Source organism: Bubalus bubalis, chromosome 5 (genome assembly GCF_019923935.1).
Source record: "Bubalus bubalis isolate 160015118507 breed Murrah chromosome 5, NDDB_SH_1, whole genome shotgun sequence".
NCBI lineage: Eukaryota > Metazoa > Chordata > Mammalia > Artiodactyla > Bovidae > Bubalus > Bubalus bubalis.
In genome coordinates, this window is record NC_059161.1 from 43,293,546 (window position 1) to 43,318,702 (window position 25,157).

The 25,157-nt window shown below is 39.5% G+C and overlaps 1 protein-coding gene across 2 annotated transcripts; it reads right to left on the bottom strand.

The window, feature by feature from the left end:
* Positions 1-5,117: 5,117 nt before the first annotated feature.
* Positions 5,118-25,157, bottom strand: NTMT2 (N-terminal Xaa-Pro-Lys N-methyltransferase 2). 2 transcript variants are annotated; one of them, XM_006073113.3, is made up of 4 exons: positions 24,574-25,157; positions 13,099-13,274; positions 7,982-8,231; positions 5,118-7,200 (listed from the first exon to the last, which is right to left on the bottom strand). In XM_006073113.3, exons 1-4 carry the CDS (start codon positions 24,725-24,727, stop codon positions 6,977-6,979), a joined length of 804 nt encoding a protein of 267 aa, XP_006073175.2. In that variant the 5' UTR covers positions 24,728-25,157; the 3' UTR covers positions 5,118-6,976. The 2 variants fall into 2 exon arrangements, with proteins under 2 accessions (XP_006073175.2, XP_006073174.2); XM_006073112.3 differs by having other exon boundaries at positions 5,118-7,248; positions 24,574-25,156.

The following is a 25,157-nucleotide window of genomic DNA, read 5'->3' on the forward strand; positions in this document are numbered from 1 at the left end:
TTGGGCTTCTCAATATCTTCACTGGGTGTCATTGTCATCTAAAAACACAAATGTTGAGCTTAAACTGTTCTAATTCCTGATCTCTCCATGAAAACTGTTTCACTATCAACTTTCCTTATCTCAAATGATAGAAACTATGTTCTGGTTCAGGCCAAAAAAATGTATACTCATCTTTGACTTCTCTCTATTACATTCCCACACACAATCGTTTAGCAAATAGAGTTGGCTGTAATTTCAAACATAGCCGGAATCAAACACTTCTCAGTATCATCAGTACTGCCACCCTGATCTGAGCCACCATGACTTTTCTCCTGAATTTCTGCAATATGATAATTTAGGGATTCAGTTCAGTTCAGTCACTCAGTCATGTCCGACTCTTTGCGACCCCATGAATTGCAGCATGCCAGGCCTCCCTGTCCATCACCAACACAGGTTTTTTGTTTGGTTCGTGTGCGTGTGTGTGTGTGTAAAGGCCATTTAGTAAATTTTTCTGCTCTGCAGGCCATGTTGTCATTGTGGCAACTATAGTGCAATTAGGTATAGCTGTACTCTGATATACATTTATTTACAAAAAAGCAACAAGTAGATTTGGACCATTAGCCATAACTTACCACATCTTCGTCTATCTGGTCTCCCTTCTTCCATCCTCACCCACTGTTACCTTTTCTCAACATAGCAGCCAGAGGAATTAAAAGCACAGATCATATCATGTCCCTTCTCTGCTCAAAACTCTGCAATGTCCTCCGTTCTTGGTCAGTACAAAAGTCCTTTCCATAACCTCCCAGACCCTGTGTGATCTGGCCCCAGGCATATCCCTAAAGCTCCTCTCGTACTACGTTCTCTCCCTCATCCACTCAGCTGCAGCTGCACTAACCTCATTGTTTCTCAGATAGCCCAGACACACTCAAGACTTGCAGCATTTGCACCGGCTGCCCATTCTTCCCCCAGATATCCATATGGCCAATGCCCTCACCCTCTTAACTTGGTACTCAAATGTCACCTTTTCAGCAAAACCAATCCTGGCCACTATTCGAAATTACAGTCTCCCTCCATGACTCTCAATTCCCCTTACTTTCCTCTATTTTTACCTGTTCTTTTTCCAAAATTTGTCACTTTCTAACATTAAAAAATAATTTACTAATTTCTATTTATTGTAATACTATCTCTCCTAGAATACATGCTCCACAAGGCCAGCGATTTTTGGCTTTTACTCCCTGTGTATCCTGAGACCCTAGAGCAGTGTGTGGCACATAGTAGGCATTCATAAAATATATGCTGAATGAATGGAATCTGTGTGAACTCCTTCCAATCCCAGAGATGTAGTGAGTCAATGTATTCTCTATGTTATTTCTTTGTACATACTATTATTTTAGTCTTTTTATCCTAATTTATTATTATTTTTGTATCTCTCTTGCCCATTACAGAGTCACATTCTTCTTGGACATCTCCTACATGTTTATTTGCAGTAAGTAATACAGCCTGTCACCTAGCAAAAGGACAAATCACGCCAACATGAACATACAAAGGTGCTATATATGCGTAGTTCTCTGACACCAAATCACTAACTCTGCAAGTCAGTTACTATTTTAACAGTCTCTCCTTAACCCCACTCCAGATGCATGTATACACACACTCTACTAATCGAGATAATTTTAAACTATTTTTCACATATTTGCTTAATTAGCTTGCAGTGACCTCTGTGAAAACACTGGCCTCTGATGATTATAAGAGGTATTTTTCTGGCATAGACACCAAAGCATCAAAGAATCGGCTAGAACGAAGGAAAGCAATAACACAACTGGTTTTAATTACTCCTGACAGGCAGCTGAATATATCTGACACAGGTCTTCTCCCCAGTACATCACTCAAAACAGGCCAGTTATAGGAAATGGTGGAGTTACAGAATGGGGCCAAAATGTGTCCACAATATAACGCAGCTCATCTTTCATGTGGGTGACCTTATTCATTTTGTTTTATATTTTTATGATGATCCTGAACCTATAAAATTGTTGACCCCTTGAGACTTGGCATGCTTCTATACTATTGCTGAGGAGTGGTGGCTCAGGTTCTCAGAAGAGGAGGTAGGTGAAGACTGCACCCTTTCATGAATCATTGGATAAACCAAGGGGTCCTCCAAAGTTCACCTACAACTGCAGACATGTTTGCGATTAATTCATCTATGAACTACAGGTGTGCACTTTCCACTTCTCTTCAATTTTCAGAAAAGGATTGACTTCCTCTAAGCCTAGCTGCTCCTTCGGACTTGTTGCTTTGCAGGAAGCAGATGAGGATTACAAGTCGCTTTGTTAAGACCTACTCATAATTTTAGGGCTTCCCTGGTAGCTCAGATGGTAAAGAATCCGCCTGCAATACAGGAGACCCAGGTTTGATCTCTGGGTCGGGAAGATGCCCTGGAGAAGAGAATGGCAACCCACTCCAAAATTCTTGCCTGGAGAATTCCATGGGGTCTCAAAGAGTCGGACATGATTAAGTGACTAACACTTTCACTTTTTTTTTTTTCAGTTGCACTCACAATTTAACATGTCTCTCTTATGAGGTATACCTTCCCACCTAATGAAACTTTGGGTCTTTGGTTGGCCATATCCTTGAACTGGCTGCTATTGAAAAAAGAGATTTCCTAACTAGGCAGGATTTTGCCCCAGGATCTAACTTTCTTGCTACAGTCTTCTCCCATACGTCTGACCCCTGAGCTTACTGCTGCCTTATTTCTGTGCCTTTCCTGGTTCTTGCCAGTTTGCGTTGTTTGGTCACTCCTTGGACCTGTCTTGTACATTCCAGTGCTCATGGAACTTTAGAAGCTCTTGGTTTTTCCTGCTGCTTTGCTCTGATTCCTGTTTGATGCCTCTTAAAACAGACTGTCCCCTGAGTCTCTCTACTTAACATACTTTCAGTAAAACTTGGACTTCCTTCAGTATAGTAGTTGGGCTTCCCTTGTAGCTCGGCTGGTAAAGAATCTGCCTGCCATGTGGGAGACCTGGGCTCGATCCCTGGCTTGGGAAGATCCCCTGGAGAAGGGAACGGCTACCCACTATAGTATTCTGGCCTAGAGAAGTCCATGGACAGTATGGTCCATGGGGTCGCCAAGAGTCAGACACAACTGAGCGACTTTCATTTCACTACTTCACTTCAGTGTAGTAGGGGATATAGGTTTCCCTGGTGGGTAAGTGGTAAAGAACTCACCTGCCAATGCAATAGACATGGGTTTGATCCCTGAGTCAGGAAGATCCCCTGGAGAAGAAAATGGCAACCTACTCCAGTATTCTTCCCTGGGAAATTCCATGGACAGAGGAGCCTGGCAGGCTACAGTCCATGGGGTCTCAAAAGAATCAGATACAACTTAGTGACTAAACAAAAACAACTAGGGTGTATGCTAAAAACTGAGGCTCTAACATGAATGTCCCATGAAGGAGCTCAGAGTTTAATAGGGGAAATGACAAGTAAGCAAGCAATTACAGTGTCACATGATAAGTGCTGTGACATGTTAAGCAGATGGTATGAGGGTGGCACATAGTAGGGGCATCTAACTCAGCACCTGGAAGGAAGCTTTCCTAGAGTCAGTAACATTTTTGCAGTCTGAGACAGACAAAAAGAATGGGAGATATTCTGGAACTTCCCTGATGGTCCAATGGTTAGAACATGCATGTGAACTTAGTTGCTCAGTCGTGTCCAACTCTTTGGGACCACATGGCCTGTAGCCTGCCAGGCTCCTCTGTTCATGGGATTTTTCAGGCAAGAATACTGGAGTGGGTTGCCACTTTCCTCCTCCAGAGGATCTTCCTGACCTGGGGATCAAACCCATGTGTTCTGTGTCTCCTGCATTGCCCATAGATTCTTTACCTACTGAGCCAGCTCAGCTTCAAATGGGGGGCAGTGCTGGGTTCAATCCCTGGTCAGTGAACTAAGATCCCACATGCCACGTGGTATGGCCAAAAAATTTAAAAAAAACAAAAACAAAGTAAAATGAGAATGAGAGATAAAGAAGTAACATCAGTAAATGCCATGTCCCAAAATTCATAGCTCCTTGAGAGATCTATAAGTAGTTAAGCACAATTTCAAGAAATGTGGGAAAACTGAGGCTGGAGAGAGAAGCCAGGGCTAGATCACAAAAGGCCTTATGTCAGTCTAAGGTGATGGGAATTCATCCTATCAGTGATGGGGAGTCATTGAAAGTTTATACATAACATGGTCAGTTCAGGTTTTAGAAAGCTAGCATTGGTGTGGAGAATGGATTTCCCCATCAGCTACTTCCCTGAACCTGGCCTGCGTCTTGCCTGCCCTATCTTATCTTCCTTTGACTCTGAAGAGCCCAGCTCCACACCTCTTTTATCAGTATCCTCAAAAGTAATGATCAGAATCAGTTTGAGATCTTAAAAAATACAAGTTATTTGGTCCCATTTCACAGAATCAGATTCTCATGGGGACAGGGCCTGGGAATCTCTATTTTATAAAAACTGCCCAAATGATTTGGGGGCACTTGGACTATGAACTAATGTAGATTGTCACTTACCATACAACACAGATGTGTTGATAAACATCAGAAATATGTTTGCCTTGTTGAAGACAGCTGGAGTAGGTCTCACTCCAAATGCCTTCCTTCTATAGCATCCTTGACTCTACTCAGAAGACCAGAAAATTCAGCCCCTTCCTTGTAACCTCAGATCTTTCCATTGTTCTTTAAACACATCCTAACCTTCACACGAACTATCAGGCAGCATGCTCCGACTCTGATGGCCTCACCTCTCAAACTACTCTTTCCTTTAGTTGCTAAATCATGTCTGACTCTTTTGCAACTCCATGGACTGTAGCCCAGGCTTCCCCAGTGGCGCTAACAGTAAAGAACCCACCAGCCAATGCAGGAGACATAAGAGATGAGTGTTCAATTCCTGGGTCAGGAAGATCCCCTGGAGGAGGGCATGGCAACCCATGCCAGTATTCTTGCCTGGAGAATTCCATGGACAGAGGAGCCTGGTGGACTTGAGTCCACGCATCCCTGCGTGCTGAGTCGCTTCAGTTGTATCCACCCCTTTGAGACCCCATGGATATATAGCCTGCCAGACTCCTTTGCCCATGGGATTCTCCAGGCAAGAATACTGGAGTGGATTGCCTTTTCCTTCTCCAGGGGATCTTCCAGATCCAGGGACCAAACCTATGTCTCCTGCATTGGCAGGCAGATTCTGGACTGCAAGGCACCAGGAAAGCCCACTCTTCCCTTTACCTTGTACTAGTTATTAACTTGTTATAGAGAGGAGATATTGGTATAATTTACTTCCTAATTTCTGCTTTATCAATTAAGTAAAAAATAGATATGGAGTTGGGAATTTTTGTGGCACAATAAAGATCTGGAAGTTTTCTAAGAAGAACAGAAAAGGACATAGGAAGAGAAAAGGGACTGCTAATCTGTTCCAAAGATTCAGCTGAGTTAAAGATTATGTGTTCATATTAATGGGACAATTATGTTATTTCCTCCTTGAGCTCAGGAACCGGGGTGCTGAGGAATGGACAACTGTGTCAATCAGCATGTGAGTACTTGCAAAGCAGAAAGTCAAGAAGTAAGAGAATAAGGGTGCTAAGTGTAAAAGAAGCAGAAAATGCCTAGGATGGGCTGAAAAGGAAGATTTAGTTAATTTTTTCCAATACATAGAGGATGAAAACATGAGAATTCTTGTTTTGTCATAATAATTCTGTTTGGTAATGATTCACCATTTTATTTAATTTTGGTCTCTGGTTTCTCCAGCAATGATTTTAACTCACATTCTGTTACATTACCCTAAAATGTTATGAATAACATACTGCAGCTGGAAGCTGCCAGTGGCAGAGTGACATAATTTTCCAGGACATAAAATCAAACTACTAAGTCATGCTATATCAACATAGTGTTTTATAATAATTATTTTCCTCCTAATTTAGAGCTATGATTTATAAACATGATTTTAGGGTGATAGCATATGCATTTAACAGACTTTCTTTACTTAAACTGATTGTATTTCATAGAAGACTCAATATATAATACAACAAAAGACAAATCCTTCACATGAAGACTTTAGAGCATTTTAAATAAAACAGAAGTTATATTTAAACATTCTGCTAATAGAAATTAAATTACATTTTTGTTTTTGAAAGATTTTAGATATTTTTAATTAAACTAATGCAGTTAGTTCAGTTTTCAGGTTTACCATTTCCTATCTCTTTCCAGTGTACATTCTTATCAATCAAGGAAACAGGAGCGACTGCAATGAAGCAAGTTGTGTTAGAAGCCAGTGACTAAAATTAGATTATCAATGACATTCACTTACATGTTCACAGCTGAAATTTCAAGGGTAAAACATTTTCTCCTGAAAGGAGACACTTCCCACATCACTGAAATGCAGACTTCTGTTATGAAATTACATCCATATTACATCATTGGGCAGCGAAACTGACCCAAAATAGAAAGTGAAACCATATTTTTTTTTTTCTGCTAAAGACAAAATTAAGTAATGGAATTGTTTAACAAGGTTATTTTGACTGCTGCTTTCTTAATTAGGGGGAGATTTTTGTCTGAGAGAAGTAATATTCCCAAAGAGGAAGGAAGTATAAAGTATCTAGCATGAGGGCAGAGAAAGGTGGTCTAGACTTTATCCCACCCACCTTAAACTACTCTTTAATGCAAATCTTCAGAGACCAATGCGGTTTATATTTTGTGACCGTTGCTCCCTTTCCTGTTTTTATGGGTACACTGGTACAGTTTAGGTGTTTTTCCAGATGTCACATTCCATTTATCTTTTGGAAAAGTCACAGTGTGTGTGCATGTACTTACATAATTAGTGGAAACGTGACATCAACCATTTTAAAACATACATTGCCTCCCTTCTGTTCATTCCTCCTTGGATCACAAGGGGTGTAACTTGTGAATCAGAGGAGAGCCACTCTTCCCAAAGCACCTCTGTGCAGTGCAGTTGTTCACTCCGGCAGCTGGTCAGGAGCTTCCATTGCTGTGCAGCGCAAACATCCACACCGGGACACATTGCTCTGGAAAGCCGTCCTGCTTCTGCTGGCCTAGCACCACCAGCCCACTCTTCCTAATGAGGGTCTGGAGGATGCCCATGTCCCGAGTCACACTGCTGTCAGAGAGATCGAAGATGCAGCCCTCCCGGGCCACATTGTCCTTCAGTATGATGATGCCGTTTTCCTTCAGGCCATCTCGGCACCGGGAAAGAAACGCAAGAAGGTCTTTATCGGTCAGGTACCCTACAGGTGAGGCCAAGTAAATGGGGGAACAGGATGAAAGGGTGGGTGGGGAAGGAGGTGAGTAGGAAAGACTGAACGGCCACAAGGCTACAAATCGGGAGGTTGTTTGTTCATTCATTCATGAATTATTTCATAGCCTGAATTGTTTTGTTCTGGGAGGCTTTGAGAATTTAGGTAAGAGGACAGGTATCCTCTTTGAGGAGAATCAGTGCACGTTCTGTAAAACAGCTATTATACCAACCTAGTCTATCTACCTCCCAGGCACAAAATAAACCACTCCTCATCCCTTGGATTCACTCCATGTCTGCTGAACAGCTCAACTCTGCCATCCTTCCTCTGTGTCTTATACACACACACACACTCACACACACACTCAGACCAAAATCTCATTCACTGCTATCTCATTTCCTGAGAATTTAAATCTAAGAAAGCCAAGGCTTGTCAATAATGGAGATACACTTTTTAAAGTTTTTCAAATATTCAGTTTTCTTCTAGGATTTAGGTTGGCACAAAGACACTCCATCCTAAGGATGGGAATCACCAGCCTTGTTCAGTGGATGTTAGGGGCAGAATCCAGAGGACCAGAGTTTGGGGGGAATTCCCATTATATGTTAGACTAGCTAACTGTTCTAAGTGCAGCTAGAGCCAAATATCCCTTTGTGTCTTTGCTCTGCCTCCACAAGTCCTCCAGTTAGTGGGGAGAAGGGAAGATGCAATGCCATGCAGAACTAACCAATGACCCACTGAATCCAGATGACATCGTATCTTCCCAGTGGGGGTGTGAATTCCTGCAGGCTATAGCAGTGGTAGCTTTCTACCTTGTCGCCTTTGACCTGCAGGTAGTTCTGTGCTTCGAGGAGGAACGATTCCATCATGTCCACCAGTTCCACAGTGTTGAAAACCGGCAACAGGACATGCTTGCTCACCCTTCCTATCCCAGAGCCGCAGTCCAAGGCACAGTCTGTGCCAGCTCTCCCGGGCCCCTGCAGAAAGGTACCTTGTGGAACATTCCAATGACAGACATTCTCCCTGAGTCTTGACACTCAGTTACCTCTTTAAGTAAACTTCATTTAGGTCAAGTTCATATAATTAAATGTGGGTTTCCTTGGTGGCTCAGACAGTAAAGAATCTGCCTACAATGCAATAGACCTCGGTTTGATCCCTACATCAGGAAGATCCCCTGGCGAAGGGAATGGCAACCTACTCCTTATTCTTGCCTGGAGTATTCTTGCCTGGAGAATTCCATGGACAGGGGAGCCTGGCAGGCTACAGTCCATGGGGTTGCAAAGAGTCGGACATGACATTGCAACTAACACACACACACAAAATTTAATGTACTGTTGTCATTCAAGGAGTCTGGACAAATGTATACAGGTATGTACCCACTATCATGGACTTCCCAGGTGGCACTAGTGATAAAAAGCCCTCCTGCCAATGCAAGAGACATAAGAGACATGGGTTCAATCCCTGGGATGGGAAGATCCCCTGAAGGAGGGCATGGCAACACACTCCAGTATTCTTGCCTGGAGAAACCCTTGGACGGAGGAGCCTGGCAGGTTATAATCCATATGGTAGCACAGAGTCGTAGCACTGAAGCAACTTTAGAATGCCCGCACCCACTGCCAGAGTCAAGTTATAAAACATTCAATGACTTTTTTCAAAACATATCCAAACATGTCTAGTTTTTGCCTTCTTTATTTTATCCAATTATAGGTCTTTCAATGAATTAAAAAATAAGATTTTAGAATATGTCTTAGGTTTGAGAACTAGGTAATGTTTTATAAGAAGTGGGCCGTTTAAAGTCCTATGAAAGTAGAACTCTTAATTGCCAATTTAGGTCAGATCCATAGCAAATGGAGCTGCACTGTAGCTATTGCCTTGTAGAAAAAGAGAGAGCAAAGCAGAGACAATCTTTCAGAGTTTTAAAATTGCTTTTCAAACTCATGCAGTGAACACATTTCAATTCATACTGGGGTGGATGATTAAAATTTATTTTTTTCAAAACTGATTTTGAGGGCTCTTGTGTGGAAGATAATTTTTAGGACCTGAGCTGAGAAAATGCAATCTGTTCCATTCTCAGGCCAGAATTTCACTTCAAACTCAGCCTCGATGGCATATAGCACATTCATGAGGATAAAAGGTAGTTGCAGCAAAGTCCCACTGTCTCTTTTCTGCTAAAAATTGTTTCTGCTTTTGTAGCAGAAACCACATGACTTATTGGACAAAAAGCCCTTAAACTTTTTAAAAGTAAAATTCTGAATTAAATTAACTGACAGTGAAAGATGAATAGTTAGTAGAGATAGGAGGATAGCAGCCAATGAAAACCTTCTCAAATTTGCTTCTATAAAGTAATATACATATATACACACACACACACACACAACCAGTATATATCTATGAAATAAACGTGTATATATGTATGTATATATGTGTGTGTGTTTATGTATGTATGATATTTGACTGTAGCTATCCTTGAAACAACAGTTTCAAAACAATATACAAAACAATTGGGCTTCCCCAGGTGGTGCTAGTGGTAAAGAACCCTACTGCCAGTGCAAGAGACATAAGAGTCGCAGGTTCAATCCCTGAGTTGAGAAGATCCCCTGGAGGAGGGCATGGCAACCCACTCCAGTATTGACTGGAGAATCCCTATAGACAGAGGAGCTTGGCAGGCTACAGTCCAATGTGTCACAAAGAGTCAGACACGACTGAGGTGACTGAGCACACATGTACACACAAATACACAAATATACAAAAACTGTTATATAAAAATACAAAAGATGCCTTTTACTCAAATCCTGTGCACCTTTGCCCCTCACCACCACTGCCTAGTTGTCTTTATTCCATGCCATTCCCCATGTTTGGCACAGCCTCGCATATCCTGGCACCAAGTTTTTTCCTCTTTCTCTCATCCTCATGCTGTGCCTCTGATAAGAGACATTTAAAGACTGACCTCTGGGGCAACATCTCTACTCTCTTGGACACTATGGCTACTTCTTACTGTGCTTGGACTGAAATTTGATGCACCTCCGTGAATGTGACCAAAACCACATATATGTGTGATTTCAGAACTTTACTTTTATTATCTTATTATTTATTATCTTATTATTTATTATTAATTATTTATTTTTATCTTATTATTTATTATCTTCATATTTATGGATTTATATAAAATAGTAAAATACTCTTAGAAATTTCATTTTCATTTTGATTCTGCCTATGTCTTTTGTTTCAAAGAATATTATTTTACCTTCTTTCCATTGGAGTTTGAAAATAAAGTGTTAAATACCACTGTATAAAAACCATGAAATACAGTTAGCCCCCAATTTTTCAGTCATCCAATCTCTGAGAAATATCAAGAGATAAAACCATCAAATACCAATTACTTTTTATAAATTTTTACTTTCCCCTCAAAAAGCTAAAAGTAAGGAATGTTATCAGTTTTGCCACTGATATTATCTTGGTATCATTTGTTTATTTGCTAAAGTAAGCACATTTGCAACAAGTTTAAAAGAGTTTTCCCACTGTCCCAGGTCACTAAGTGTTGAAAGCAAAGCAAAACTTTAAATTAAACAATCTGCCTTTTCCCAGTTGACACAAGGATAAATCATGTCAGATACTCATGTTCCCAAACTCCTTGTATCTTGACCTGGATACTAATTTAGCATATTATTAAGGTCAAAGTACCAAAATATCATTTCTTTAAAAAGACTATGTTTGTACTTTGAGGTCACAGCTTCACAATGAGCCTTGTCTACTAAGAAGGACTCCTTATATTTGTTTGAAAAGAGCAGACTGCTCATTTCCAACATAAATATGCCAGCAGAAGCCTGTTTCCTTTCCCAGGTCTGTGGGCCTGTGTATGGGCTCTGTCTGACCAGCATCCCTGTGGTCAGTTTGGCATTCCACATGGAGTGACAAGACAGCCGGATTACTAACTAAGCTTCTGAAATGCATTGGGATCAAAGTCAGCCTCACCTCGAGGCGAGCAGGAAGGATTGCTCTTGGCCAGATTGGGGGAGAGTTGAGGTCTGTGGTCCAAACACACACACACACACACACACAGAGCAGGGATTTTTCTGCTTCATGAGACAAATAGAAAAAATATGTCGTGGATAAGAGCTGGGAATTTGGTATCAGACAGACCTTGTCGGGCATGAGTCCCAGCTCTGTGTCTTACCAACTGTGTAACCTTGAAAACGTACTTAATCTCTAGAAGCCTCAGTTTCCCCAACCATGAAAATGAGAAATAATAATAGTACTTACCTCCCAAAATTATTATGAAGAACAATAAGATAGTGCTTCTAAAGTGCTCATCAGAGTGACTATCTCAAATAAAGTGCTCAGTGAAGTCAGTCAGTAACACTGATTTTAAAATATTCCAGGTTAACCTGATCTATAAATAACCCCAGCCATCATTTTTAGTTTTGTAGTCCTTTATGGCCACAGTTGATGTCCAGACACTTTGCCTCAATGAATGCTCCATCCTGATTCTATTTTTCTATACTCAGGCAAAGGGTACTTCAGAGAAAGTTGGATAAAAAGCGAACCTCACCTCAACACTAGGGAAACTATTAATATTATGCTTCTAAATAGGTTGACAACCTAATCCCAAATATTTGTAATATTCTTAATGGTTCCTTCATCAGAATAAAATGGAGTCCAAATTTCAGATGAATAACTTCATAGTGAATTGGAACAAAACCTGTTTGCTAGTTAGGACTTTGTTCTCAGTAGAATCAACAGCAGCTTTATTATGTGGGTTGTCTGTTCTAAAAACTAAATGAAAAGGTGAAAGTAAGTCGTTCAGTTGTGTCCAACTCTTTGCAACCCTATGGATTGTAGCCTACCAGGCTCCTCCAACCATGGAATTTTCCAGGCAAGAGTACTGGAGTGGGTTCCATTTCCTTCTCCAGGGGATCGTCCCAACCCAGGGATTGAAACTGGGTCTCCCGCATCGCGGGCAGATGTTTTACCACCTGAGCCACCAGGGAAGCCCCAACTAAATGAAGCTCCAAAAAATACAATGACTGAATTATATGAAAGCTTGTTATTAGTAGTAGCAATAAATGAGCTATATTGCATAATAATTATGTGCACTAAAATAAATATTTGACATATATTATCTCATTTGAGCTTCACATTATCCTACAAGATATGTTCTGTGGTTATACTCTAGACACAGGTAAGAAAATTGAGGTTTAAGAGAATTTAAGGAGTAAACCCAAGGTGGCTTATACTGTAAGAAGAACCATAATGACTCTGGGGCCCAAGATTCTGGCCCCTAAAGTATATGACCCATCTCCATATGGCCTGAAAGTAAGAAAGTGGAGTTTTACCCAACACCAAATCTATAAAGGGATCACATTTTTTCAAGGCAATGTCTCAAGTGTGTAGAAAACAATATAAAGATATTCTACTATACTTATCATTTTTAAACTAAACATAAGCCTGCATTTCCCTACAACGTTGAGTTTTTATTACAGAGACTCAATAAATCACCCCAAGATCCCAAATGGCATGATTTCTCATCGGTCATCTGAGTGTCAACTGCTTATCTATGGGATCTGAAAGAGAAGTCTTCTTAATCTACTACTTGTAATATTAACACTGCTAGTTCACCTTCCCCGGAAGCATAAGAAATAAGCTGGTGCTAGGAGAGTGATGCCAACTAGGATAAACCAGTCATTTAATGTGACCCATCCTTTTTGAACCTCTTAAAACAGGCTTTCACACTAAACTCGTGGCTCACCCGTTTGGCTTTCATATGACAAGCGACAACACAGAAGCCTGTGAGCTCATTGTTTGCAAGAACTTTGCTTCCTAATCAAACTACAGTTGGATACTCACCCCAACAAATTTCCTGAGAAATTTCTGAGAGGCCTGGATATCTGGGTTGGACAGTTCAATGAAATTTCCCATCATACCCTCTTCTGTAGCTGGTACTTCTTGATAGAAGAGTTTAGCTCTGGCATAGAACTGCATCTCACCATTGATTACTTGACTTGTTAAAGCATACAATTTCACTGAAAATAAAACATTATTAATATTTAAGTGACAGAACCAGTTCATTCTTATCATGCAGCGAATTTCCTCTTAGAAGCCTGCAAATCTGTGGTATGGAGGAAAGGGTATTCGTTTGATGTCAGAAGATCTGGGTTTAAGCTCTAGCTCAGTTATTTACTTGCTATTTAACCTTGGGTAAACTTCTCAACCCCTATGATCTTCAGATGTCTCATGTATAGATCACAGTCATGTGGCATTTTCATGATTTAATAGACCTAGAGTTTAATTTTAAAAATAGCTTGTCACTGTGTTTAAAAGTATTCAATAGTGTTTGCTACAGTAGAATAAATAATTTCACAAGTTTCACAGTAAGTTTTACCTTTGACCTTAAAATATCTTATGGCAATTTGATCACTAATCCTTACTTCTAATCACAAGGTAGATTAGGGATAGGTATTTTTTTCATTTCTTTTTCAAGCAATTCATACCCATATATCTCTTTGTAACAACATGACAGAAAATGTGCTTGAGCCCTAAGTTCTGAAAATAAAATACTAAAAAATATAATATTTTTTGAGCAACTATTTTGTACTAGGTATTATATTAGGCGCATTCACATATACTATGTCATTATTTCAGAAAAGAAGTGAGGTATTATTTTTAAACATTTATTTTTATAAAAACATGTGTTCCCACTTCTGAAGGGTAAATGAGTATGCACTTAAATGTGATTTGTAAATTAAAATGCATCCTTGCAGATACAAAATATGTTCATTAGAGAACATTCAGAAGGAAATGATAGAAAGTGAGATGAAAGGGAGGAATTTCTTGTTCAAGATTATAAGCTGAATTCATCCATTTGTCTTCTCTCATTCCCAATACTCCCCATGAATTGTTTTAATAAACTCAATCTGTAACAATGAAGAAAATGAGGAGGGACCACCAATGAATTCATGATTTCAACAAATTTCTGGAAGACAAAAAGCAGATGGAACAAAACTATATAATTTACATCTCAGGACATCTGCAAAGGAAGTAAAAGTTAATTTAAAATCTGCCTGCAGGCCAACTGGAAGGTGACCAATGTACTCCCTCCCAAAAGTGACAAGCAGCACAGCTATATCTAAGGGGGGTAAATAGTCTCTTCTCTAAAAAAAGAAAAAAAGGAGAACTAGACCCATTAGTGTTGGGATCCTAAAATAGTAATTCTGGCATATAGAAGGTTCCAGGCACCTCATCTGCTTACATTCATCAGAGTCTGGTAAGGTCAACTGGCATATGTAGAGCTTCTGGGCATCCTTTCTATTCAGTGGAGAAGTATATAACAGAGGAAATCTTCTCCACTACCTAAACTCATTTACCTTGTCCTTCATCCCTAACCATGGATTAAAAAATGACTTCCAAATACATGAGGGTGAATGTCTGAAAAACAAAAGAGAGATAAACAATCAAAACTGACTCCAAAGGAAATAGAAATAATCCAGGAAATTAATGAGACTTTAAGCCAAAACCAAGCAAAAATTTATATCTGTGAGGAGATATGAGAACAGGTGCATCATAAATTGAAGATAAGATGTCAAGAAAATGGCAATGTAAAACATAATCAAGAATTCTTAGAAATTAAAATTTTGATTGCCAAAAACTTTGGAGTTAATATTGAGTAAACATTTGGAGTTAACATTGAGTAAACAAATCAGGATATAAAGGAAAAGGTAGATTCAGAAAACACAAGTAAAAATATTAAAGCTATAAAGATTTAATTCAGAAGACCCAACATCAAGCTAATTAAGATTCTCAAAAACAGAAAATGAAGAGAAGAAAATTATTACAGAAAAATAGATAAAATTTCTCAAAGCTGAAAGAGATTGTAAGGTCCAAGAGTACTAAGCAATATGGATTTTGAAAACCTGGCTGATTCATGTCACTGTATGGCAAAAACCACCATAATTCATGTAAAGTACCCTCCAATTAAAGTAAATAAATTAATTAAAAATAATTAAATATACTTTATTTAAATAAAAATATTTTTATTTATGAAAAATTTTTATTAAAAATAATTAATGTCACATTTATACATATCTTTAGGAAATTTCAAAACACCAAGAGTAATGAGAAGATTATTAAGTTATTTACAGGGGAAAAGTTTGCTGACTTTCAAGTAGGGTTGCCAGAGTTAGCAAATTAAAAATATAAGACATGCAATTACTTTTGAATTTTAGATAATCAATGGATAATTTATTAGTATAAATATGCTCAAAATATCACACATTGCATGGGACATACTTTTACTAAAAAATTGTTTGTTGATTATCTTAAATTCCGGAGAAGGCAATGGCACCCCACTCCAGTACTCTTGCTTGGAAAATCCCATGGATGGAGGAGCCTGTTGGGCTGCAATCCATGGGGTCGCTAAGAGTCGGACACGACTGAGCGACTTCACTTTCACTTTTCACTTTTATGCATTGGAGAAGGAAATGGCAACCCACTCCAGTGTTCTTGCCTGGAGAATCCCAGGGACGGGGGAGTCTGGTGGGCTGCCGTCTATGGGGTCGCACAGAGTCGGACACGACTGAAGTGACTTAGCATATCTTAAATTCAAATTTAACTGACCTCATAGTTTACCTGGCAGCTGTATATTCAAAGGAGTAGACTCAGGCTTATAACACAGATCTCATCACAAACACTGAAAAACAGTGTCATCAATATTTTAAGGGAAAATTATTTTGAAGCTAAAATATATTACCATTCAAATGGTGAGAGACTATTTACCTCCCATATTCATTCTTCAGAAGTTTCTCAAAGCTATATTCCAGCTCAGTAAGGGTTAAAATTGAGAAGATATATCATGAAAGACAACAAAATTAACCCAGGAATCCAATGAAAAGATATCCCAAAATGGTAGATATTATTAGATCTAGAAAGAAATCAGTTTATACTACAACAGAAAGCATTGGCTTCAAAAATATCTTCAGGAAATAGAATGAACTGGATTCTGGGCAATAGATAGTAGGGAAGAAGTGAGAAGACATGAGTAATATCCTTAGGAAGACATATTTTTAACCTCAACAAAAATAAAAGACAGTTGAATGCTCCAAGTAAAACATACAACTGTATAAAAAAAATGTTACAATCAGGATATGAAGCAAACCAAAATATGACATAATTGTACATAGAAGGAGTATAAGAAAAGAGAATCTATTTAAACTTTACTAGGAACACCAAGATTGTGACAGTGGATTAATGCACCACATGGCTCTGAATTGAACAACGGTTACATAGTTCCAAATTTTTATTCTAAAAGTTAAAAATCCAATAAACCCTACTTCTATCCATTGTAGTATATTTTATCTGTGGAGTTACATCATTATTTCCTACTTTGAAGATGCTGAGGCCAATATTTGGACCCTTGAGTGATCATGAATTTGCTAAAAGGAATATAGGAATCAGAACCCATGTATGTTATTTTCTAGAGACTAACAATATTATATACTATATTTCCTATATATGTTAATTAATATAATAGATTGTCATTTTAAAAATGACAATCTATTATATTAATTTAAAACTATTAATAAATAGTCCAGTAGTCATGTATGGATGTGAGAGTTTGACTATAAAGAAAGCTGAGTGCAGAAGAGTTGATGCTTTTGAACTGTGGTGTTGGAGAAGACTCTTGAGAGTCCCTTGGATTGCAAGGAGATCCAACCAGTCCATCCTAAAGGAGATCAGTCCTGGATGTTCATTGGAAGGACTGATGTTGAAGCTGAAGCTCCAATACTTTGGCCATCTGATGTGAAGAACTGACTCATTTAAAAAGACCCTGATTCTGGGAAAGATTGAGGGCAGGAGGAGAAGGGGACGACAGAGGATGAGATGGTTGGATGGCATCACTGACTCAATGGACATGAGTTTGGGTAAACTCCAGGAGCTGGTGATGGACAGGGAGGCCTGTCATGCTGCGGTCCATGGGGTTGCAAAGAGTCGGACACAACTGAGTGACTGAACTGAACTGAACTGAACAATAGATTGTCATTTTAAAAATACAAACCTTTTAAAACTATTAATAAATATATAGATTATTTTGACATTTTATATACAAGTGAGCATCTGATTGAGAAAATATAACTTTAAAAGGAATGCCTTCAAGTTCAAAATCATTGGGAACCGACACCAGTCCCCCTTCCCTAGCACTCAGTAAAGTGTTATGTCAACAATGACATATAATGAATACAATGAATGCTTATAAATTCAACTGGGACAGAAAAAATTAAGCATCACCATGCCAAAAAAACATGACTGTTCCAAATTCGTCTGGATGTCTCAGAAAATGAGGTTAAGAAATCACAGCTCACAAAGTCTTCCCAGAGACGAATGCTTCTGGGGCAAGCCACAGGTAAGCCACAGCCCAGTGCTCTCTTGTTGATCCAACCAAAGCAGCAAAACAACCACCCTCATCATCACCTGCTTAAGTCAACTAGTTGGTGGAGTTTATTAAAACCTTTAATCTGGAAATGGGAATGGTCCATTATGCCAGCAACGTTTAGACCACAAGTGAATGCCAAGCTCAGCAGGGGTTGGACTCAATAGGTAAGTTTTTATGGTTATGGGCTTGTCACCTAATTGACAGGAACGTTTCACTAAAAAGATATATGAGGTGTAATGTCCAGCCCCAGGTACTCCCCTCCTGATAGCTCCTGCAATGGTGCCAGTTGATTGATAAGGTAATCAAACATCAGCCTATATCTTTTTATTATAGAAATACGTCTAGTGGCTTATTCTTGTGGGATTGCAATGTTTTTGTGACACCTAGTGTAGTCTAAACCAGAGGCTAGACACTCTATTAGCTCTTGATATAACATTGTGCTTATTTCTTGACCTACATTATAAGCTGAACTTCCAAGCAATTTCCAATGTTACAAAAAGAAAAATAAAGTACGTGTGAATTTGCCCTGAAGAAGAACAAAGATCTTGTGAACTCTCTAAGAAAGATTTGTTGAGAGCATAGTGTTTATGCTTGCTGAGTACCTTCTCTATTTTCCTTTTTTGTTTGTTTGTTTTTTTAGTAGAGTTGGATATAACTCTTTTAGACTTTAATCTTGATATTAGACCTGTTTGTCAACTGGAAATTGACCTAAAAGTCTTCAGAGGATATGTAGGCTAGATTTAAACAGTAAGCTTGAAATGATTTGAGATACAATACTGGATCAAGTTAGTCTTTTATTTATAAGAGGAAAGAAATGGAGATGTCTTTAGGAAGTATAAGGTCTTTCATAAGAGAGATTTGTAGGTGATCACTTCTCAATTTAGCCATTAAAGAAGTGACAGTAAAAATTTAAGGAAGGAAGGGAGGAAAGATAAAAGGAAGGGAGGAAGGAAAGAAAATGTGTCTAGGCACAATAGAGTATTACTCAGCCATAAAAGGAAGAAAATTCTGCCATTTGTGTCAGCGCAGATGGACCTCAAGGGCATTATACTGAATTATATAAATCAGACAGAGAAAGATAAATAATGTATGATCTCACTTATATGTGGAATCTAAAAAACACCAAAGTCTTATCTGTTTTCTCATCCACAAGAAAGGGTAGGAGGGAGTGGAATTTTATCAGTGTTCCTGGTAGAATCCAAAGGTCTGTGTGTGCCAGAATGCTAGAAAGTCATCATTAACAAGCCTTAGAATTACACTGAGAGTCCCTCTAGATTTTATTTCTTCCCTGAATGCTTTAGGAGTTGGGGGTTCCTTGCCTGTAAAATAATGCACTCTCAACCCTGAAAGTTTTAGTGGGCTTTTTCCTTTTTGACTGAGGGCTATTTCAGGGCTTCGTAGGTGGCTCAGTGGAAAAGATTTCACCTATGAATACAGGAGACACAGATTCAATCCCTGGGTCAGGAAGATCCCCTGGAGGAGGAAATGGCAACCTGCTCCAGTATTCTTGTCTAGGAAATCCCATGGACAGAGGAGCTTGGTGGGCTACAGTCCATAGGGTCACAAAGAGTCAGACACAACTGAGCACACAAATTCTTTTCAGCCTTCAATACAAGTAAGGTAAAGAAAGGTGAGGAGGGAGGGAAAATACACTTTCCCCACTCCAGCAAGGATGTATATAAGTTCCTGCTGCACATCATGTCCCCTGCCCACTTAGCCAAATGGCTTCCTCTCTAATTCCTACTTGAGTGTTCTACCTAACCCACTGTTGAATGTGAAAAGGTCAGAATACAAAGATACTGGGGACAGAGTTTTCACAGTGAGATTTTACATCGGAAGAGTCAGAAGCTGATCCAGCAGTCACCAGGCCTCCTCTGGACCTCCCTCTGCAGCATCCTGTAGTGATGCCTGTCCCTGTCCCCACGTTCCACGAAAATTATCTGTGTGGGTCTCTCGCCTACATTAAACTCTCAGGATAAAGCTCTATCTTATTTTCCTTATAACCCCAGGACTTACCATCCTGCTGACCCGCAGCAGGCCTCCTTTGAGTGTTCGCTGAGTAAATGAATATTGTCTAGTTTTTCGTTCTTTGGATAACAGGTTCAACAAAGTAGTGAATGGATATAGGGAATAGCCAACCCACTCCAGTATTCTTGCCTGGAGAATTCCACGGACAAAGGAGCCTGGTAGGCTACAATCCTTGGAGTCGCAAAGAGTCTGACACAACTGAGCACATGCACGCACACACGACATAATCACACATAGGTCACGCTTTTTGTAGTTAATGAAAAACTAGAGGAGGATATATTGATTTTCCTAATTTGGCAAACCTAAATAATAAAAAAATAGTAATCATCACTGATCAAACATGTATATATGTACTATATATGCTAGCATTTATATCTCACTGAATATATAAGATAGATGTGACTACAGAAGAAAAGAAGGCATCAGGAGGTTAAAGAAATTGCCAACTAGTGAGTGACACAACTGGGATTTAAACCTAGTTCTATTTAAATCCAAAATCCATATTTTACCCATTTAATACTGTGTATAGGAAAGTCTGCTAAAGAAAGGAAAATGATCCACTTCTTCATTTCTTTAAAATGAAAAATGGTCTTACGTAATTGGTATTGCAAAGGCAACAATAAACCTTCGGAAAATGTATCACTGCACAGTGAGTTGTGCAGCCATGCTTTCCACAGGGATGAAATCAACTTGAAAAATGCCAAAAGTTGTATGCTGAGTTTCATTTGGAAGTTACGGGGGAGCCTGGTGGGCTGCCATCTATGGGGTCACACAGAGTTGGACACGACTGAAGTGACTTAGCAGCAGCAGCAGTGTATTTTAGGGAATGTTTTTATTAATTCTAGGTTTTAATTGTGACAGCAAAGTTGTGACCATTGTTCTCAATTTCTTCCTCAGAGCCTAATTATTTTAAAAGGGGTAAGTGAGGGGGAGTTAATAACCATTAATAGGTACCTCCCATGGGCCTGACATTATGCCAAGGCACTTTCATGTCATCTCTCTTAGTCCTCACAAAAACTGGAATTGTAATCACTATTTTACAGGTAAGTGATAAAAAAATCTGAAAAATTTAGTAACATGCTCCATATTATGGAGAAAAGAAGTGTCACACCCAGGTCCTAACCCATATTATTTAAATGCAAAGCCTTTGTTCTTTTTGCTAAACTGCATGGAAGTATTATTCTAAGTGCGAAGATAGACTAAGCCTTTAACAATGTCCAGGAGTAATAGATTCTTGCACAATATATAGTGAATAAATATTCACTGACTTCTGTGTCCTTAAAAATATGCTGTGGATAGTGCTAGAAGAATTACTGAGGAGTTGGCTTATGTGTACACCTCCAAGTTGGATTGTATACAGGCCCACACTGTTATACAAACTGGAGATTTGTTTGTTTTCCTACTCTACTTCCCATTTGTTCACAAACAGCCACCTATGACAAATGCATTCCCTCCAGGCCTCTAGCTGAATTTGGGCTGGTATAACTAGATTATATGAACCATTCACTGGCTCACTCATCTTTCTAATTTCTTCAGTAGAAAGCCAGTGCTCCTCATGGACTGTTTTTTATGTTCCTGTCAGTTGGAAAAATTTGGTAAAACTTGTAGTGCTCCCTTCACTAGTCAAGTTGCCATTTACACTGGGAGGCAGCATGAGTTTGTGGTTAAAAAGCTCAACCGGCCTGGATTCCAATCCTGCTCCACACTCATCACCGTGTGATCTTTGGCCAGTTACTTACTTCCTCTGTGGATCAGTTCCTCAGATTCAGGAGAGAGAAAATAACCCCACCACCTAATACAAATGTTGAGAGGATTAACAGACTTCCCTGGTGGCTCAGACAGTAAAGCGTCTGTCTACAGTGTGGGAGACCCAGGTTCGATCCCTGGGTCGGGAAGATCCCCTGGAGAAGGAAATGGCAATCTACTCCAGTACTATTGCCTGGAAAATCCCATGGACGGAGGAGCCTGATAGGCTACAGTCCATGGGGTCACAAAGAGTTGGACATGACTGAGTGACTTCACTTCACTTCACTTCACTGAGAATAGTAACAAGCATGTTTCCATTTCTTTGTGAAGACCTGTCATGGTCAATGGCATAGCTAAGAATTCCATTGGAGACTTTGAATATGCATGCTCTTGCTTCTCCAGGAATCACTGAACTTAGCCAGGGATATTTCAGCAAGTGTCCCCATGACTGAATGTCACTTCACAGTGAGCTGGTGTGAGGCTGACTGCTTAACGCAGGCAGTTGGAGGGAGGAAGGAAGGAAAGAAGGAATCAAAGAGTCTGGTTAGCCGCCATTCTTCCCATAATTACTCCAAACAACAAACTCTCTGTGTAGACACTACAGTAGGGCTCCCCAGTCTTTTAAAAGAAGGGCTTTATTTTCATTTCTATGAAGTCTTGAAATCATCAAGAGGAGGGGAAGCCAACTCTAAAACACCTCGGTGGGGGCTGGGGAAGGAGTGCTTCCACTGGCTGAGTTTTACTTCCAAAGTGAAAACATTAATATCTACTGGAGCCTGAAAACTCTCATACAGCGAATTAAGCTTATCATTGGTAATGCCTGTTCTAAGGAAGGCTGTGTGGTGACTTTAAAAGAGAGCTGGTTCTAAGTAAGCTACTGCTTACTGAGCATTGATGAGTTTCACATATATAATTGCATTTAATAGTCCAACAGCCCCACAGTTTTGAGGAAAATGATGCTCAGAGTTTAGCAACTTGCAGGGGTGATTTCTCTATCAGTAGCAGTGCCAGAATTTGAACTCAGGATGTTGGAAACTTGCAATTAATTATTAGTAAGGGGCCATTTAATTTGTCTAATAAATATTTATTGGGGTCTTTTAAATTCATCTTTAGCTACTTTCAGAGATGAGGTTTAATCTCTAATAATTATTTTTAAAATTTGGCAGTCATCTACCCCTTAGCAAGTCTCTCATAAGTTATTGAATTTATATCTTTCGCCAGACTAACACAACATGAGCCAACAAGCTACTGTTACTGAGATATCGTCCAAACAGTGTCTCCAGTGGTCTGACAAAATATATGGAGTGGTCAGAACATCATCATCTTCCAAATAAACTGCTCTAATTTTTCCATTTGGATACAGATGAGATGTCGACTATGTCCCAAAGGAATTACTTATGGGTAGATCAGAGAGTTTGGATCCTAAAGCAGGTTGAGCATTGAAAAATTGATGCTTTTGAATTATGGCACTGGAATAGACTCATGAGAGTCCCATGGACTGCAAGGAGATCAAACCAGTCAGTCCTAAAGGAAATCAACTCTGAATATTCATTGGAAGGACTGTTGCTGAAGCTGAAGCTCTAATACTTTGGCCGCCTGACACAAAGAATGGACTCATTGGAAAAGATCCTGAAACCGGGAAAGATTGAAGGCAAAGGGAGAAGAGGGTGGCAGAGGATGAGATGGTTAGATAGCATCATCAAATCAAAGGATATGAATTTGAGCAAACTCCAGGAGACAGTGAAGGGCAGTGGAGCCTGAAGTGCTGCAGTCCATGAGGTCACAAAGAATTGGGAACAACTTAACGACTGCACAACAAAATGTGATCTACCAGAAAGAGCCCTGGTTCTTGCTTTGGTATCTAGGTGAGACCTATCTAGACTGATCTCATCATCTCTGAATTTTCTTTTCCTCATTTTTTTTTTTAAATTTTATTTTATTTTTAAACTTTACATAACTGTATTAGTTTTGCCTCATTTTGAAAAAATAGTATAGGGGACAGGAGTGAGAAGGTGCATAGGAAAGTAATAATGCTGACCCTATCTATCTCATCATGTGGGTATGAGGATCAAATAAAGTCATAAATGAGAAATTTGTATAAGGAATATATATATATGTATATATGTGAGATGAAGCCATTTGTATATCTAGAATTAAAGATTCCCCTCAGAAATGGGCTTAGAAAGTGACCTTGGTAGGCTGGTAATATAGTCTTGAATGCAACACAAAGAATTATGTAGCTCCTTGCCCATCTGGAAAGCCTGCCCACATCAAGTGTACAATGGGGCTTTCAGCAACCTTAAGAAAACAGACTGGGGAGAAACATACTGCTCCTGCTTTCATTGGGGGAATATAAATCAAAGGGGATACTTCACTCTTTAATCACAAGTTATTTCCTCTTCAGGGCTGTTAAGAGTACGCTTAACTAACCACTTTCACACAGGCTGAGAAAAGCAGTGTAGACAAACCAGATAAGCTTTATGTTGCCCTATTGTCCAATTCCCTGAAAACTAGAGGAAATAACTATAATAGAGACAGACTACTGCCCAGTTTTTTTCTTAGCATTCAAAGATCACACTAAAATCAGCTCCTTTAAGCTCTCAGACTATTATTGTAACTCAGAAAGGCCAGAAAGCATTATGTGGAGTGTGTGCTCATGCATACACATGCAGACACACACTCACCCCAACAACCTTGATCTATTATTGTTTAGCCATTCTTTTTAATTGTGAGTTGATATGCTATTGCATTAATACTCTCATCTTTGAGTTACCTAATTTACTCACCTCTAAACTTTTGCAAATATTAAAAATGTCCTTTCAAACTCAAGAAATTCATTTCTACAAGCCTGATATTCAGGCAACCAACACCCAGAGAAGCAATTTACTCATGTCTGCGGTGCGTGGAAGTCCCAAAATAGAGGCTTGACCTTCCAGGCAGCACTTGATTTTGCACTCTCCATAAAAGAATGCCATTGAAACATTTAAGCTCATTTAAATGGTTGTGGGTCCTTTTTATCTGAAAAGTGTCCTTGTTCTAATTCCTTTTGGAAAAGCCCCACAGCCTCACATAGTGGCTCCAGTCATTTCTTATCCCTTATCTAGGAGCTCTGACTCACTTACCCAGGGGAATATTTTCCAGCAGGTAGAGATAGCTCTGAAAGAAGTCATTGCAAATGGCTTTGTGAAGAATAAAGGACATGCTATGTCGACAGAGTTCATCATCGGTCTTCTGCCAGCGGGATCTGAAGGCAAAGTGGGCTCCCAGGTGGGCCATGGTGAAAGGGGATAATAATTATTCCTACAGAGAGAGGAAGCTTGCCTGACAGTTTCTTTGAATTAACTTTCTCTTCCTACACGAACTTGAGACTGTCATTTTAAACCAACCCCAGTCCATCTATATCAGGAGAGGTGTCATGGGGCTTGGGGGAGGGGCAGCAGACACGGGGAGGTCAGACTCTTGGCACGTCTACTGTCTGATTGCTCGGGCGACACCACTCCTGGCCAGCAGGTGCTAAGTAAAGATGAAAACAGGCTGAGCGAGATCCTGCTTCATCCAGGGAAAAGCACACCTCCCTCCTTTAGCTGCCACTTCAAACAAGCAGGAGCACAGCCTGCTAACACCCTGAATACTTTCTTTAATTTGATTCCTAAATTGGAAGAGCCTCATTTCCATTTCAAAGAGTCGTGAATATTTTGCATGAGAT